This window comes from Myotis yumanensis, unplaced genomic scaffold (genome assembly GCF_028538775.1).
Source record: "Myotis yumanensis isolate MYYU_CA2020_CCGP unplaced genomic scaffold, mMyoYum1.0.hap1 SCAF_12, whole genome shotgun sequence".
Lineage (NCBI taxonomy): Eukaryota > Metazoa > Chordata > Mammalia > Chiroptera > Vespertilionidae > Myotis > Myotis yumanensis.
Window position 1 is genome coordinate 19,075,665 of NW_027223763.1, and position 17,365 is coordinate 19,093,029.

Consider the following 17,365-nt stretch of genomic DNA (forward strand, 5'->3'; position numbering starts at 1 on the left):
CGCAAACCAAGCACTTTTTTATAGTCAAATTGTTTTTTTTAACACAGATTTCTGTGGGGTTTTTTTGGGGGGGCGGGGAGACGGGGGGGTTGGTGTTGCATATTTGGTTCTTGGTCTTTCAGAAGTGGAAATGCTATGCAAGGCTTGCTTTTCCAGGTAACATTCATATTATGTAGTCGTGTGAAGATAATCCTAAGAAAGAAAATTGTGTTGCTCTCAGGGTCAGAAGGCTTGTGTTCTGTTCCTGGCTTTGAGTGGCTTCCTGGGTGTGACGTGTCTCTGGCCTTGTTTTACCCATCTGTAAAATGGAGTGTTTTAAAGAAACTCCCAGACACAGACAGCTTGTCACGTAACCTGTTAATACTTAAGTGGGTGTCTTTTATGTATGTGTGTGAGAAAATGCCATTATCATATTCCGCAAAATGAGGAGTGATTCCTTAGTGTCACCCAATACCAAATCCATGTTCCGTTTTCCCCAGTCATCTCAAAAGCCATTTCATGATTGGTTTGCTTGAATCGGGAGCCAACTGCAGACCACACATTACTTTTGGTAAATAATGCCTCCTAAGTCTCTTTTAATCTATAATGGTGTCCTCTCCCCTTTTCAGTGCAATTTATTGAGTTCTTAATGTGTCGTTGGTGAATGTAGAGTACAACAGCCTCAGGTAGTCCAGCCCTCGATTTTAATGTCTTTCTCCTAGAGAAACAGTCAGTGAGTGGCCTTTGAAGAATAGTGTTTTGATTTGTTTATCCTTTCGGTTGTTTTGGGGAATTCATCTGCTTATTACCCTACTTTCTTATCTCAAGCAGCTGATACTGAAATTAGTATCACAGTGTGGGGATTTCCTAAGAAACATTTTTTAAAGTTACGAAAACCTTTCACGTACACACGCATATGCCATGCACACATGCTGTGTCTGGGTATGTGTATGGTCTTCATTCTGGTTACCTAGTGTTGCATAGCAAACTCCCCCAGTGCGTAGTGGCTTAAAATAACAGCCATTTTTCAGAGCTCCCGGGTTCTGTCGGTCAAGAATTTGGGTGGGGCTCCGCTGGGGGATTCTTCCGCTCCCCATGGCATTGATCAAGGTCACCCAGGAGGGCCCAGTTGGAGGATGGGCTGGTGTGGGAGGGCCCAGCATGGCTGCTCCACATGTCATGCACCTGGCAGTGATGACCAGAAGGCTGGGCTCTGCTGGGACTGTTGGTTGGAACATCTGCTCTTCAGCATGGCATTCCCAGGGGAGTTAGACTTTGTACGTGCTGCCTGGCTCTCCCCCCAGAGCAAGCATCCCAGGAGAACTGTTACCTCCTCTTGGAAACCACAAAACATTGCTAACACTGTATGTTATTTGGTTGAAGCAGTGCCATTCTCTTCCAGATTCAAGGGAGAAGTGCAGGGACCTTGCAGCCATGTCTAAGCATCACAATGTAAAAGAAATAACACTAAAACTAACACCTGAGGTCAGTGGTTCTCAACCTTCCTAATGCCGCGACCTTTAATACAGTTCCTCATGTGTGGTGACCCCCAACCATAAAATTATTTTCGTTGCTACTTCATAACTGTAATTTTGCTACTGTTATGAATCGTAATGTAAATATCTGATATGCAGGATGTATTTAGGCGACCCCAGTGAAAGGGTCATTTGACCCCCAAAGGGGTCGCGACCCACAGGTTGAGAACCGCTGCCTTAGGTGATTGCTACGTGGGACCACTTTTTAAAATTGTTTGTATTTTTCAATTACAGTTGACATGCAGTATTACTTTATATTAGTTTCAGGTGTACAGCATAGTGGTCAGACATTCATATAATTTATGAAGTGATCCCCCTGATAAGTCCAGTACCCATGTGGCACCCTACATAGTAATTATAATTTTATTGACTAAGTTAGCTATGCTGTACTTGACCTCCCTGTGACTATTTGGTAACTACCAATTTGTAACACCTGGGACCTTTTACGTCCACAAGTAGTTGCCTGTTGTTGTTTTTTTAATATATATGTTTTTTATTGATTTCACAGAGAAAGGGAGAGAGATAGATACATCAAAGATGAGAGAGAATTGTGGATCGGCTGCCTCCTGCACGCCCCATACTGGAGACCGAACCCACAACCCGGGCATATGCCCTGACTGGGAATTAAACTGTGACCTCCTAATTGGTAGGTCAGTGCTCAACCACTGAGCCATACCAGCCGGGCTTGCATGTTTTTTAGTGTAAGCTAGAAGCCACCGGGGTGGGAAATGCCTGTCTTAAGAGGCCCTTCAGGGCAGTGTCCTGCCGTCTGTTCCCATTCACTAGGGGTTGGAGTGGAGTCAGTTGGGCAGAGAGAAGTGTGATAGGTCACATGATTCACTTTGCCTAATAATGGAGGTGACAGGGAGGGCTCCCAGTTTAGAAGTTTAAGAGAAATTTGTCCAACGGACCTTTGTGTTGGGGGGTTGTCAGATAGTCTGTTAATGGAGAGTCTGTTAATGTCCCTGTCAGTAGGGGTATTATATGTAAATGTGCCTGATAGCAGTGTCACCAGAAAATTGATGAGTATTCGACATGTACTGTTTTGATGTTTCACGTTGAGAGCGGGAGGCATAACATTTGAAGTGTTGGGTGAACCAGTTTTCAGGGCAGCCAGGATCAAGTAGGGTTAGGTGTCTGGACTGCATTCAGCATCTTGGGGAATACATGGGACACTGTCGCTTAAACTAACTGTTGAATCCCTTGTGTTAGGCATGCGTGGATGGAGCTAGATGGAGACAGAAATCGAGGTCCAGGGAGATGTTAGGTATTCCACATTGAGTGAAAGAAGGGTCACAGGATTGTGGCCAGGGGGTCATTTAACTTTCACAGCAGCTCTGTGAGGGAGGTGCTGTTAAAAGAACAAACGAGAGCTTTGAATCTCTCTGCTGAGATGTAATGACAGCTTGGCCCCGAGATGGTGTATCGGGCTGGAACCGAGGCTGATCAATAATCAATCAATAATGCACCATATTGCATTATAAAGTGATCTCTCCCTTAGTTGAAGGCAGTGCGGCTGTGTTCTGTGGTGCAGTGGTTAAACCTAAAAGGTGTCTGCCTGGGCCTCTTACACACATTGAGAGCCCCTGGCCCTTGATGGACAGAGACCTTTGGGGGATCTGACCACCAGGTGCCTCCTTTCCCTGCCTCACACACCACGAGGACAGTCACTTTCTCCTAAGATGCTTCTCGCTTCCTTGTTGATCAGAATTAAGGGCAGTTGTTTTTGTTGCTTCCTCTGATTGCCAAGCGATTGTTAGCCAGGGGAGCCAGGAAATTAATAACATGTGCTCTGTTTTACCAGAATTGAATTTCCAGGAGCCGCCCAGACTGTTGATGTTCCCCTCGCTACAGTGCCCTGGCTTCTGTGTTGGTTTGTGAGCAAATACTTCACTTTCCATTCTGCTGCAACTCTCCTGCCCTCCAAACAAGACGGATGTCTTATGCCTTGCCGCTCGCGCCCCCGCCCCCCCCCATCCGCCACCCCTCTGCCCCGTGAACTCGGTTTCCGTTGGACCACCTGGCCCTTTATCCCATCTGTAGCTCAGACCAGGCATGAAGTAGGCGCTCAGGAGATGCATGTTGGATTGGGCTTAAGACATTTTTCTTGTCCGCAGGACATGTTGCATGTGCTTGGAGCCAAAGAGGCTCATGAGTTGACTAGAGAAGCAGTGGGGTGAGGTAGAAAGGTCTCTGTCCTAAGACTCAGGAAGGCTGGGTCCTGATTCCAGGCCTGCCACTTACAAGCAATAGGAACTTGGTCACGTATGTTTTCTGAAGCAAAGTCTCCTTCTCTGGAAAATGGGGTCACGGGCCCTGGATAAACATGGAAGCGCTCTGCAATAGGAAGGCGGGTGTATAAGCTGGACAGCCTGGCCTTGCATCCAGCGGATTATGGGCACTTCTGCAGGCTCTTGGCATCGTAGCATTCCAGTTTTGAGTCACCAAGTCTTGCTGAGGGCTGAGATGGGACAGCAGCCCCCCTTACCCACGGGGAACATATTCCAAGACCCACCTGGACGCTGAAACTGCAGATAGTACCGAACCCTAGACATACTGTGTTTTCTCCTTTATAAAGATACCTGTGATAAAGTTTAATTTATAATCTAAGCACAGTAAGAGGTTAACAGCCGCAACTCACAATAAAATGGGACAATTATAATATCGTGTAATAAAAGTTATGTGGATGTGGTCACTTGGTTCAGGGGACCCCTTGTTGAAGTCTCTGTGTAGGTTAGAGGTTCAGTGCTGTCTGGTACCACAGGTTGCTGACAGTCAGAGCTCCTGCTCTGTTCTTCCAGCCACACGTTTAATACCATTTCCATCTTAATAAACACTTATCATGCACCGAGGCTGTAACTTCTGCAGTTTAAGGTGCGACAGCAAAACTAGCATAATTTTTTCCCATAATCCCATAGATCTTAGCAACCTCAGCATATGATTTTGTTTTCTTTCCTTAAGCTGAGAACTTTCACTGTTTCACTTCAAGGAAGCACTTTTTGTCTTCTCGTAGGCATGTCCGAATCGCCAGCACCACTACTCTTAACACTTGGGGTCCATTAGTAAAATAAGGGTGACTTGACCACAAGCACTACGATGCTGTGACAGTCAAATAACCGAGGTGGCTACTATGGGACTAAGAGGTGAGGAGCGTGTACAGTGTGGGTCCTCTGGACAAAGGGATGAGTCACATCCCAAGAGATTTCATCTCGCTACTCAGAACAGCACACAGTTTAAAACTTAGGACTTATCTCTGAAATTTTCCATTTAATATTTTCGAGCTGCCATTGACTGCGGTAACTGAAACCATACATAGAAAGTGAAACCCAGGATAAGGCGGGGGGTGAAGGGGGGTATTATTTTTCTCACTTATGATGAAATTTCAAGGTAACTTTATCCAGTCATTTCAGATATTTGTGTTCCTGACATCCTGGAGTAAATGGTTTATATTTGTTTAGGATGGCTTAGTAGCAATGGCCACAGAGACAGAGAGCCCTGGGCCACTCTGTGTGTGTGAAGACCATTCTGGCAAACGGGGAAGATGGTTTTAGGAGGTAGACACTAGAAGGAGGGAGACCTGATATATGGGGTGACAGTCTGGGACTCATAGTGTTCTTAATAGGATAACTCCTGAGTCAGTTTGAATGAGAGGATTGGGGCTGTTGCTATGGTCCATGCCGGTGAAGTGGCCTGATAGAGAGTGATAGAGCCGTGAGAGAGAGGGAGCCTTTCTGAAGTCGGATGCAGAGGGACATGCCATCTGATGGATGTGGAGCCAGGGAGACACGGGAGAGCCTCGTGTGCCTGCCAGGAGATGGCTCCTGAAGTCATTTCACTGCCCAGATGTCGTGCCTTCTGTTTTGGTTCACGACTAGGATGTATAGCTCGACTGGCACACTCACCCACAGCCTATTTCCTCCTTTCAAACCTGCCTGTGACGCCTCATGTCTTATGCTATTGAGTCTAATGAGGCCTGGATGGATTGGCTTGTATCTTCTTTGTTCTTCTAGGGCCTGTAACATTGCAGTTAAGACATTGCCAGGTGCCTCTTATCTAAGAGGGTCAGAATATTTGGGGGGACAGTTGAGACATCAGCTGTCCAGCAGTCTTCTTTATCAGGAGCATGGCCGGGCACCTCTGACTGACTGTCCAGCAAAGATATCACAGTGTCCATACCTTTCCCTGCTGGCTGCCTGCCTGACCCAGTCTTTAGCTGGCAACTCAGTACTTGTATTTTATACATGGTTTTGGTTATTTTTAGCTGCTGTCAGATCTGAAGGAGCTGCTACGGAAAGACATGCCCACTCAAAACCACTGGTTGTTGGTCCTTGTGAAAAGTGATGGGTTGAGCCCCACCGGGTGTGGCTAGTGTTTGAGCATCAATCCAGGAACCAAGAGGTCGCTGGTTCGGTTCCCAGTCAGGGCACACGGCTGGATTGTGGGCTCGATTCCTAGTAGGGGGTGTTCAGGAGGCAACCGATCAATGATTCTCTCTCATCATTGATGTTTCTATCTCTCTCTCCCTCTCCCTTTCTTTCTGAAATCAGTTTTTTTTAAAGTTGATGGGTTGAGATGGGGGGAAGAAAAACCAGGCGGCGTGGATGCAAGGCTGATGGGTAGCCCTCTCTGCCCTGCTGTGTTTGGGGACAGCTTGCTCTATGTGTCTTAAAGTAGATGGAGCATCATGGGATTCCAGAATGGTGATCTGGACTTAGTAAGGTTTTACGTTTTGTATATTCTGCTTTGGAAGGCAGAGAGATCCTGGCATTGCTGCCCCACGTTTCGATGCCTTTGCTTTCCGGGAAGGACTTACTTGGTGAGGACTTCCTGTAGCTACTCCCCTCCAGACTTTGTGACCTCAGTGTACGCCAACACCTAGAATAATGGCTGGAATTTGATGTGCAATTGGTAAATATTTGTTGAATGAATGGATTCGTTACAGAGGGGGAGACCTAGTTGATGGTCAGCTGACAAGGAGTGGCTTCTAGTCTGGTCACAGTAATGGATCACCTATTGTAACCACTGGACAGCACTTTACACAACAGCCACACAACTGTGTTTAGGGAAAGAGCCTTGGAAGTAGAGCACCCTTCCTAGGTGCTTGTTCCTGGGATACTTCATCTGAAAAGATTTTAATGAGGATATTCTCATTTCCAGCCTGCCGCTTATGAAATATCAGTCTATTGTTGGTGCACAGCCCATCTGGAAGGTCTATTTCTTGGCCCCAGACCCCATACACATCCTTATTCATCTGTCCGTCCTCCCTCCCTTCCTTCCTTCTTTCCTTCCTTCCTTCCTTCTTTCCTTCCTTCCTTCCTTCCGTGCAGCAAACAGACATTTATGGAGCTGCTGTGTGCCAACCAGACACTGCTTTGGGATGGAGGAGAGGTGGTGCTCAGATGAACACGGCTGGTCCTGCCCTCAGGGAGTGTTCAGTCTGAAGTCAGTAACAGGAGCACAGGCAACTGCGGTGCAGTGTGATAAGTGTGTATGTGATAAGGGGGGGGGGGGGAGGGGGACAAGCTGCTGCGGAGGGAATGTTTGGGCTAAGCCTGAGATGACAGCTTGCGGGCTTCTAGGGGCTGCCCCAGGTGGGATGTGCTGGCTGGCAGTGCAGGTGAGTTCATTATCTGGAGCCTTCTCAGTGTTGAGAGTGTCCACCCTGCAGACTGGGAAGAGTGAGAGGTGGTGGGTTCAAGTGCTGTGGCCTTGGCCCTGCTGTCTTCGTCCCACCCCTAACCCACTGGGACTCTGTTCTGAGGACCCCTCTATTTCAGTCCTCATCATTTTTACCAGCTTCTTTTGAGGGCTGGAAAGGGCCATTGGGAATTCTCTCTTCCAGCAGAAGAGACCAAAGAACATGCTGGATAAAGGGAGCTGGGTGGGAGAAAGTGTTTCTAAGTGAGTAAAAATAGATTTCCTATCCACCAGCCCTCTGTCTGCCACCTCTAAGTCCAGCTGAGGGTCTACCAGCAAAGGAGCCCGTCTGGCTTGGTGGAAGGCACTCACCGCCCCGAGACGGGTTCTTTTCCCAGCAGCCACCTTGAGCTCTTTCTAAATTAAGAACCATTTTAGAAACACATCAGAAAAGCAAGACTTGGAATGACCTAGACGGAGACTTGGGCCGACCTCCCTCATTTGGCATGTGTAGAACTGTGTTTTTTCAGTCCTTACTCTGTGTGTGTTAAAATTACATACCGAATGGTGGGGAGGAGGTTGGCTATGGGGCCAGTTGCGTGTGGTGACCCTGTATACTCAGGGCATCACTTCTGATTTGCAGCTGCAGGAGAAGCCCAGGATGGCCACGAGGATTTGGGGGAATTATGAATCGTTTCAGGTCACCTTTAGTGGTGCATCTGGGCCTAGAGCACGGGTCTCTTGCTCACTCCCAGCCCAATTCATATATATTTTTTATTTCAGAGAAGAAGGGAGAGGGAGAGAGAGATAGAAACATCAATGATGCTAGAAAAAATCATCGTCTGCCTCCTGCATGCCCCGCATTGGGGATCGAGCCTGCAACCTGAGCATGTGCCCTGACTGGGAATCAAAATGTGACCTCCTGGTTCATAAGTCGACACTCAGCCATTAAGCCACACCAGCTGGGCCCGGTCCAATTCTTTTTGCGATGTTCTGCTGCTCAAGCTGTATTCTAACTAGTTTTATCCCAAGGAAACCTGCTAATGAATCATTGGCACGGTGGAACACAGCTATTCTAGTTTTTGCAGATTTCCTGTTTATATCGAGTGATCCATGAACAACGTGTACATATTTCTATGTAATTGGAATCACAGCTTCTTCTTCCTTTCTAGCCTACTTATCGAATGCAGGTAGTTTAGAACATTGCTCTGTATTTCTTGCCATTGGCAGTGGGATCTAGTGCTATGGAGAGAGAGGCCAGGGGGGCGAGATTCTGTGTCCGGGGGTGGCGCGTTCTTTACCAGGAGGTACGTAACAGCTGGTTGTCTTCCGTTGGGATGCTAGTATCCACTGGTACCCAATGCTTAGCGCCTGCCAAGTTGCAAATTTGAGATATTGCAGTTCTTGTATTCCTTCTTCGTTTATTTGTTGGAAATAAATGAAAAACTCAGCCCATCTACTATTTACGAAAGCTTTATTGAGATTCACACACAATACACTTCACCTGTCTGGAGTGTACAATCCAGTGGCTTTTAGTATATTCTTAGAGTTGTGCATCTGTTAACACAATCATTATCTTAGAACATTTCATTAACCCCCGCTGTCCTCACCCCCCAAAAAAAACTCTACTCACCTGAGTGGCCACCCCACAAACGCTGCAGCCATAAGCAAACCCTACTCTAATTTCTATCTCTGGATTGACCTGTTCTGGACATTTCACGTACTATGTGGTCCTTCATAACTGGCTTCTACTTAGTTTTCAATTTCCAGGGTCCATCCATGTTGTAGCATGTGTCAGAACTTCATCCCTTTTTATGGTGAAATACTGTTTCTGTTTTGTGGATAAGGCCACAGTTTATTTATCCATTCACCGGTTAATAGACACTTGGGTTGCTTCCACTTTGGGGCCATTATGAATAACGCTGCTCTGAAGGTTTTTGTACAAGTTTCAGTGTGAACATCATGTTGTCATGCTTTTTGAATATAGACCTAGGAGTGGAATTGCTGAGGCCAATGGAAGCCATGTTTTACCGTCTGAGGACCTTTTAGGCTGTTTCCGAAAGTGGCTGCACAATTTTTCATTCCCAGCAACAGTACCTGAGGGTTCCAGGTTCTCCAAGATTTGTTCTCTGTCTTTTTGATGATAGCTATCCAAGTGAGGGATCTCGTTATGGTTTTACTTTGCATTTCCCCAGTGACATTGAGCACCTTTTCATGGGCTTATGGAGAACTCTCTTTCTCCATCCGTGGCTCCTTCTGTAATGGGGTGTTTGCCTTTCTATTATTGAATTGCAATAGTCCTGTAGTCTAGATAGAAATCCCTTATCAGACATGTGATTTTCCAACGCTCCCATTCTGGATTGTGTTTGGACTTTCTTGACGTCTTTGTGTCCTTTGAAGCACCCAAGCTTTACATTTTGATGATGTCCAGTTTATTTTTTTATTTTCCTGCTTATGTTTTTGGTGTCACATCTAAGAAACCATTGCCTAATCTAAGGTCATGAAAATTCACGCCTATGTTTTATTGTGTTTTATCCTGAGAGTTTCATACTTTCAGGTCTTTGATGCATTTTGAGTTAATTCTTGTATATGCGTCATCTACTCTTTGATTACCTAGGGCTACAATAAAGACAGGATCAATGTTTGATTCCCCCCCCCCCTTTATTTACCAGTTTTCAAGATGTTGGTTCCCTAATATCCTTGTTTGGTGGGTTTTTGTTTAGATTTAATCATGAGTTTGTATCATACTACAGCCAATTAAAAATTTTAAAATTTTGCATCCTGTGTCACATACATATATATGCAAATTACAGAGAAAAGTGATTTTTAAAAATCGTTTTGTTTCTTACCCGGCTGTCATGTCCTAAATCTTCATCTATCCACTTGCTTTCCAGAAACATGCCAAAGGCCAGGACCTGTTTGATCAGATCGTGTACCACCTGGACCTTGTGGAAACAGACTACTTCGGCCTCCAGTTCCTCGACTCTGCCCAGGTCGCGGTATGTCTTCCTTTGACTCCTTTCAGGGCAGATCAGCTTTTCATTGCTAATCACAGATCCACAGCGGCTAGAAATTGGTAGAGGAACATAGGAGTGAAACTGTGATGTTGCCATGACAAGCATTGGGATGCTGGTGATGGTGCTCCAGTAAGATGGCCAACAACCGGGAGAGGAAGAGGGAAGGAACGTTTATCTCGCGCACGGGGATGCATTAGGGAAACACTTCCACGTGTAGGGATGCAGTGTGGGCACGTTTCTCGAGTAGGTAGACACCATTGTAGGAATTCTTCCGGTGGAGCTGCTGCTATTTTTAACCAGCAGAAGGGGCTGCACCACCATCCTCTGGTGCAGACTTGCTGGGTGTGGAGAGCAGGTGCTGTGAACTGGGCTGAGCCCCAGCCAGCTCGGGGCGGGGCAGTCGGAGCAGGTCTTGGCATTGCTCGAGAACCATCTTGCAGGCTCCAGGAGGTGGTGTTAGGTCAGCAAAGACTTCCCTTGCTTTGCCTGAGACAGAAGTGTTCACAGTGGAGAGGCTCACGCCACCCCTTAGAATCCCTCATGTAGAAAGCAGGAATGACTTCAGGTCTCCCTCCCAACAAAATCTAGCTTTGGGTTTCGAAGGTAATGTATTCAACAATCTAAAAATATGTAGTGAGTGCCTCTCCTGCATGGGCCCCATTCTGAGCACTTTGGATAAAGCAGTGAACACAAATATAAGGGGACAGGTAGTAATAAGTGTGAAGAAATATAAAACAGAGTAAGGGATAGATAGGATAGGGGGCGGTGCTATGGTAGTGTGTGAAAAGGTGGCTCCCCTGCTCAGGCGGCATGGCTCAGTGTTTGAGCATCGACCTATGAAACAGGCGGTCAAGGTCCGATTCCCTGTCAGAGAACATACCCAGGTGGTGGACTCGATCCCCAGTAGGGGGCGTGCAGGAGGCAGCGGATCAGTGATTCTCGTTGATGTCTCTCTCTCTCCCTCTCCTTTCCTCTCTGAAATAAACAAAAGTATATTTTTTTAAAAAGAAAAAAAGGTGGGTTCCCCTGATAGGAGATGTTTAAGCTAAAAACCAGGAGCTCCTCATATGTGGTGAAGCCTTTCTACCCGAAAGACACTTTTTATTACATCTTGGGAGCCCCACATGACGGTTGTAAAGTGAAGATGCTCAAAATCGATGCCTGGGAGTTGGGTCTGCCTGAGACTGTTAGTGTGATGCTGACCGTGCAGATGATACAGTGGAATCAGGACTTCAGTCTATCCTAGTTACAGTATCTCTTTGAGCTCCATTTCCCATCTGCAGACTCTCACTCCAGCCCACCAGGGCCCCAGGGAGGGGCAGACCAGCCCTTCTCTTTCCACCTTCCTGCCCAGTTCCCTGCCCTCTGACCTCAGCAATGTTCTCCCCATCCCTCAAGGCTCTGGCCACCTCAGAATTCAAGTTGTTGATCCTTCTAAATATTCTGGACACTGTTTCCTCTCATTGAAGCTTCATCTGACCAAACCTCACCCAGAGGCACTCTGGGTCTTGTCACCACTCCAAGTTTCGGAATTCTGTTGTCCCCCATTCCATGATCCCTTCCCTTGATTCCATCTTTCCAGGCCCTCTACATCTGGCCTCGGCCTTGATGATCCCCTCCTGCCTCATTCTCCCCTCTCCCGGCCTTCCGCTGCCCTTGCCTTCTTTCAGGCTTGGCAAAGCCTCGGCCATCTCCCCTGTGTCCTCCTGTGCCCTTTGATTCTCCTGTCCCCATGACTGTCCCTGGAACCCCTTTGACATTCAGGCCCATCTGTTTGCTCTGCTGCTTCTCCCGGTTGCCAAGCATTGCTGGAGAGTCACGGCTGTGCCTGTTGGCACCTGTTGGCACCAGCACAGATCACAGTTTCAGAGAAGCCCAAACCCCCGAGCTCCTTCTGGAGCCTCATTAGCCCCTCATGGACTCTTTCCCACCCCCAAATATGGTTTTTTATTTTTTATTTTTATTTTTTTGAGAGAGAGAGAGAGAGAGAGAGAAACATTAATTGGTTGCCTCCTGCACACACCCCAACTGGGATTTGAACTCACAACCAGGGCATGTGCCCTGACCCGGGAATTGAACCAATGACCTTTCAGTGCACGGGCTAACACTCTAACCAACTGAGCCACACCTGCCAGGACCCCAATGGACTCCTATATGCTCCACAGTTCCCCTTCTAAATCTTGATCACAAATATGTAATCCAGTCCCCATAAAACTTCAAATTGGCCTTACCTCCTCCTGAGAAGACTGAGCTCATTTCGCTCAAATTCCTGGGTTTTTCCCCCTGAAGACAAACCAGTCCTCCTTGCCATTTTGTCTTAAGGGAGTAGCCTGTTTCTCCAGCGTTTTTTCCCCAAACCAACAAGGACAGTTCCATTTCCAGCTGCTTCTTCCTGAGTTCTGTCCCCAGCACCAGACACTCGTCAGCTCTCCTCTTCCCTGAAACTCTTCTCTATTCTGCCTTCTCCTGAGCATCGACCTATGAAACAGGCGGTCTTTAACCTGTGGAATACCATGTGGTAGCTTTGTCTTCATTATATCTGTGGCCCGGGGCTAGCAGTCACACCTGGGCCTTGCTTCTGGCTCTGCCCCCGACTCATTTGGCGGGTTTTAGACAAGTCTTTGTTCTCAGTTTCCTTATCTGTAAAATGGGTTTCTTGGACCTAGTCTCCCAAAAGCTCTTCCCATTCTAATACTCAGTGATTCCGAGTCTTAAGAGGAGGCAGGCACGTCTGCCCCACATACCTTTTCTTAATCAGAAGGGAGGAGCTCTCTCTCATTTCTGCCATTAGAGCCAAGTGCCCATTGCCCTGGTGGCACGACCTCCTCCCCAGATGACCCCTCTCCAGCCACTCGGATTCCCAGAAAGCCAAAGATGCGACTCCATTTTGAAAGACTTTACCATGGACGTCTGCTCGCTTGGCTGCCAGCTGTCCCATCCTCCGGTGCCCTGTCACCATGCGGCAGGAGGTGTGTTCACAGCGGGATCCAGGCTTCCTTCCCAGGTCAGACACGTACAGATGCTAGCTCTCTGCAGGCCCTAAAGCCTTTCCAGGATCCCACTTTGTGAACGGATGTGATTTTCTTCCCCACAAAAGCAGGTAAAAGGTCCTCATCTGCCCGACTCCAGAACCCAGGAGCGTGTGGCCCCAGCAGCCCCAGGCCCCTTCTGCTAATCGGTGTGATTTCTAACCTGGGCTCCTTATAGGCCGGGTGCAGGTCATGCCTGCACTCACTGCTGGGCCTTTGTTGGTGCTGGTTCCCCTCCTGGAATGCCCTTTCTCACCCCATTTCAACTTCTGGCCACCCTTCAAGACCATCTAGGCGACACTCCATCGCGGAGCACCTCCTGAGCTCTCAGAGGGTTTTCCTCCACTGTGTGAACCGCTGAGCTTATTTTGCCTTCTGGGACAGCTTGCTTGTTTGGCCTGGGGATCTTATTTGTGTATATAAATAAACAAAGCCTTTCTGATTAGACCCGAAGACGTAGGACTTCCTCTTCTTCGCTGGGTGGATCTTGGTGACTTACAGAGCTGTGCCAAGAGAACCTGAGAACCTTAGTCGTTAGACCCCGAAGAGATGTTAAGAGCCACGTATTTCCATCTTCTAGATCAGAGGTGGGGAACATCCGGCCCGGGAGCCGCATAAGGCCCGAGAAATCATCTGGTCTGGCCTTGCCAAGGCATTAGGTGCGAGTTAATGAAATGTTTGACCATCAATTTTTAAGTTGATAATTTTGTATGGCCAGCGAATGATGTTATAAATATCCAAATGGCCCTTGGCAGAAAAAAGGTTCCCCACCCCATTCTCAATGGTGAACCCAAAGCCTTAGACCTTGGCAAGTCACTCAGTGAGAAGCACAGCTTGACTCAAGCCCAGTTTTTATGTTTTCAGGTTCGAGTGCTCTTCTCGGCACTCTGGCTCTCGAGCCTCGGTTGTCGTCACTGTGGTGACATCTGCGTCACAGGGGCGTTGAGGGGCTTTGTGAACTAAGGGAACGGAAGCGGTTTTGTAATCTGAGCTGGGTGTGGGTTTGCTCTTCCTAGCTGGACATTCTGAAGGGGACCAGAAGTCATCACAGCCCCAGAGGTGACAGGCTGAGGTTGGCTGGGACCTGCAGGCTGTCTCTCCTGGGGGAGAACCCTTAGCAATCTCCACAGGAGCCCTTCAGCTTCTGGGGTATCATGGCTTTTTCTAAGAACCTGGGACAATGTGGTTGGTGGCAGGTGACTGGATGTGATGGCAGGTGTGTTTCTGGGGAGAGTGGGATAATAGATGGGGGCCTGGCTTATTACTTCATAATTGAAGCTCCTGCAAGGATCGACAGCCCCCCTCCCGCCCCCCCCCCCCCCCCCCCCCCCACCACCCGGCCCCAGCCCCTGACATGCAAACCAGAGGGCTGGCCCAGGCAGAGCTCTTGGCACAGCTCTGAGTAAGTCACCAGCTCCGGGCCCAGCTCCCTGCAGAGCCAAGCCTGGTTTCCATAGTGCCCGGCCCAGCCCTGCAGCAAGGTCAGAGTCTATTGGCATCTCCTATTTTTAGCTGTTGGGGCTGGGGCCTCCTGTTTCCTTTCCCATGTCAAAGCGGGAAGTCCACCTGGGAATCCTCTCAGTAGACCTCGCTTTTAAACAGCTCCAAGCAGGGGCAAGGGTTCTGATTTCGCATATCAAAGCTTTCTTGGGAGAGCCTGCACCCCCCAGCTTTCTCACAGCTGCTATTTACTGAGTCCCCTCCCCCCCCTCCACCCCCTCTGATTGAGGCATTTAACTACAGGCTTTACGTAATTCATGTCTAGCATTCTTCATCACTGATCTGTACAGCTGACCAGGGGACAGACCCACTTTACAAATGATGACGCTGAGGCTCAGAGACACTAAACTGAACATTAAAGTAAGGGACAGAGGTGCCTCAGAACCTGACCACCTTCCAAAGCCCAGCACTTTCCTTCCATTGCACATGGTAACTCACACACACACACACACACACACACACTGAAAGAGAACATTCAGTCAATAGCCGTTGAGCAAACTTTGACTTGGAGCTTACTCAATGCCAAGCTCCATAGTGCAGAGGCGAGCTGGACCCTGCCGCTGCTGCCACATTCTGGGGAGGGAGCCAGACAAGTGGTTCTGGGAGTAGCATGGTTCAGCCCCCCACTTTGGGGCCTGGAGGCCCATCGCCTCAGCACCATGGATGAGGTGAACAAGGTGTCCCAGGGGGAGGGTGAACGTGGGGTGGCCACAGAGGATGAGGGGACTGCCAGCCAGCAGAGGAGCAGCCGGGATTTGAGGGGCAATGACCTCATCAAGCAGGTGCAGCCCTGCCCATCGCCGGGCAGGTGTCCCACAGGTGTGGCCATTGTCAGTCCTTTCCTTAGCCCCTCCCAACATAAAAGGGGGACGTTTTATGGTGACATGTTTTACAGCAGGAAGTGCAGAAAAGGTGATTTGGGCCTTTCTCTCAAGCCTTGGGAGGTGTTTTTCCTCCGGTCTTTGTAGTGTGGAATTGGGTAGGTGGGTGATGAGAGGCCCAACGCTGCGAGAGAAGGGTGAGAGTGTGTCATCGCTGGTGGTTGTCATCGCGTTTGCCACTTGTGTGGAGGCCGCAGAGCGATCCCTACTGGTTCCGATGTACTTGGAGGGGAAGTGGGGGAGTATAAACACCAAGAGCGGAGGAAGTCACTGTCCTTCCATTTGAATGGTTCCTTATAGTTTCCATGGACACTCAGCTGATTCTTCAGTGTGCCAGGGGCTAGCTCAGTGCACAGAGGAGGACACCGAGGCTCAGGGGGCCCTTGCTCATAGCCACACACCAGGTGAGTGGCGGAGCTGGGACCTGAAATGTGATCTGCCTCCTTCGTTTTAGTACAGGCACCTGTGCAGCAGCTCCGGAAATGGCGGGGCCTGTTTCTGAATGCCCGCAGGGAGAGTCTTCTCCTGCCCGGGTGCAAATATTGGTAGTGAATGGGAAGCTGTGGACAAATCCCCCAGGAAACCTCAAGTAGCTGGTGTGAAAGGTGAGGAGGAGGAGGAGGAGGAAGAGGAGGAGGAGGAGGAGAGATCCCTCCCATGGATGGAGCAGGCACTTCAAGCTGTGTGTGGTATGGAGACCCAGAGCTGGCTGCTGACTCCTGCCTCCTCCTAGTTAGCGCTGTGATCCTGGGTACCTCATGCGCCTTCTCCACGGCCGCCTGACCACCTTCATCGGCTCCGAGGCCTAAGAAAGAAGTGGATGTGATAGGGTCCAATGTGTTTTGTTTTCTTCCCACACCACCCAACAATGAATCCTGACACTGTCTGCCTGGAGGTAGCTTCAGATCCCGCAGGTTAAGGGCTCAGTCCCACAAGACATCCCCGCCAAGCCCACACACATTTCAGGCGCCAATCACAAGATCTTAGGCAGTGACGTTCTACACTCTACAGCCAGCCTCACGCGGGTCATACCCAGTTCTGTTGCACAAGTAGAGCAGGTGGGCTTTGCCAGGTCATCTCACATCAGGGTTTATGGGAAGGGTTTTGCCCTTGGATGAGACTTGGGTGAGAAATTCACATCAAAAAGCCCCTTTCTAGTACCCGTTAGAGTTAAGAGGGCTGGAGCCAGTTGCCGGGGCCTTTGCTGACAGGCGGCCTGGATGTATTTAGCCAGGATGCAGGTGAACATCTGAGACAGGTCCTGCTGCTACAGGCCTCCGAACCAAACCCAGGGTTTGATTTACTAAATGCACGTAGGGCCTTCGTGCCGGGTGTTTGTTACGAGGTAGTTTTGTGGCATAAAGTACCAGCGATCAGAGTCTGGTCAGCTCCCACAGCTAAGAAGGTTAGGTCACTTTGAACTGGTTGGATACAAGATAGGTTTTATCAGCTCTCATTTTAGGATGGTGACTGGGTTTCCAGTCGCGTCTGAATGCCACAGGGTCAAGGAGCTTTGAAAAGGGAGCTGTTTCTGATGCCTTTCCCAGCTTAGCAAGCCCCGGACTTTTCGCAGGCCTCCATCCTGGCAGGTCTTGCTCTGGGCAGGGCTCCAGGCGGATGCTGGGCAGGAAGGATGGAGGCCAGCCTGCATGGATAAGGGAGCTCCTTCAGCAGCGTGGCCAGAGGGAAAAGCAGCCTGCTGTCCAGTAGAGGCATCTAGCCGTGATCTGTCTGAGTTAACGCCGGCTGCAGACGGCTGGCCGGTAAACTGTGAAATTGAGATTTTG

General features: G+C 48.9%; 1 protein-coding gene across 6 annotated transcripts in view; it reads left to right on the plus strand.

Moving 5' to 3' along the window:
* EPB41L4B (erythrocyte membrane protein band 4.1 like 4B) overlaps window positions 1–17,365 on the plus strand; it is a 115,753-nt gene that overhangs the window by 20,144 nt on the left and 78,244 nt on the right. For all 6 annotated transcript variants that reach the window (XM_070430946.1, XM_070430942.1, XM_070430947.1 and 3 more), the window contains exon 2: window positions 10,046–10,150. In XM_070430946.1, coding sequence (XP_070287047.1) covers window positions 10,046–10,150 — 105 coding nt within the window. The remainder of the gene's footprint in view (window positions 1–10,045; window positions 10,151–17,365) is intronic.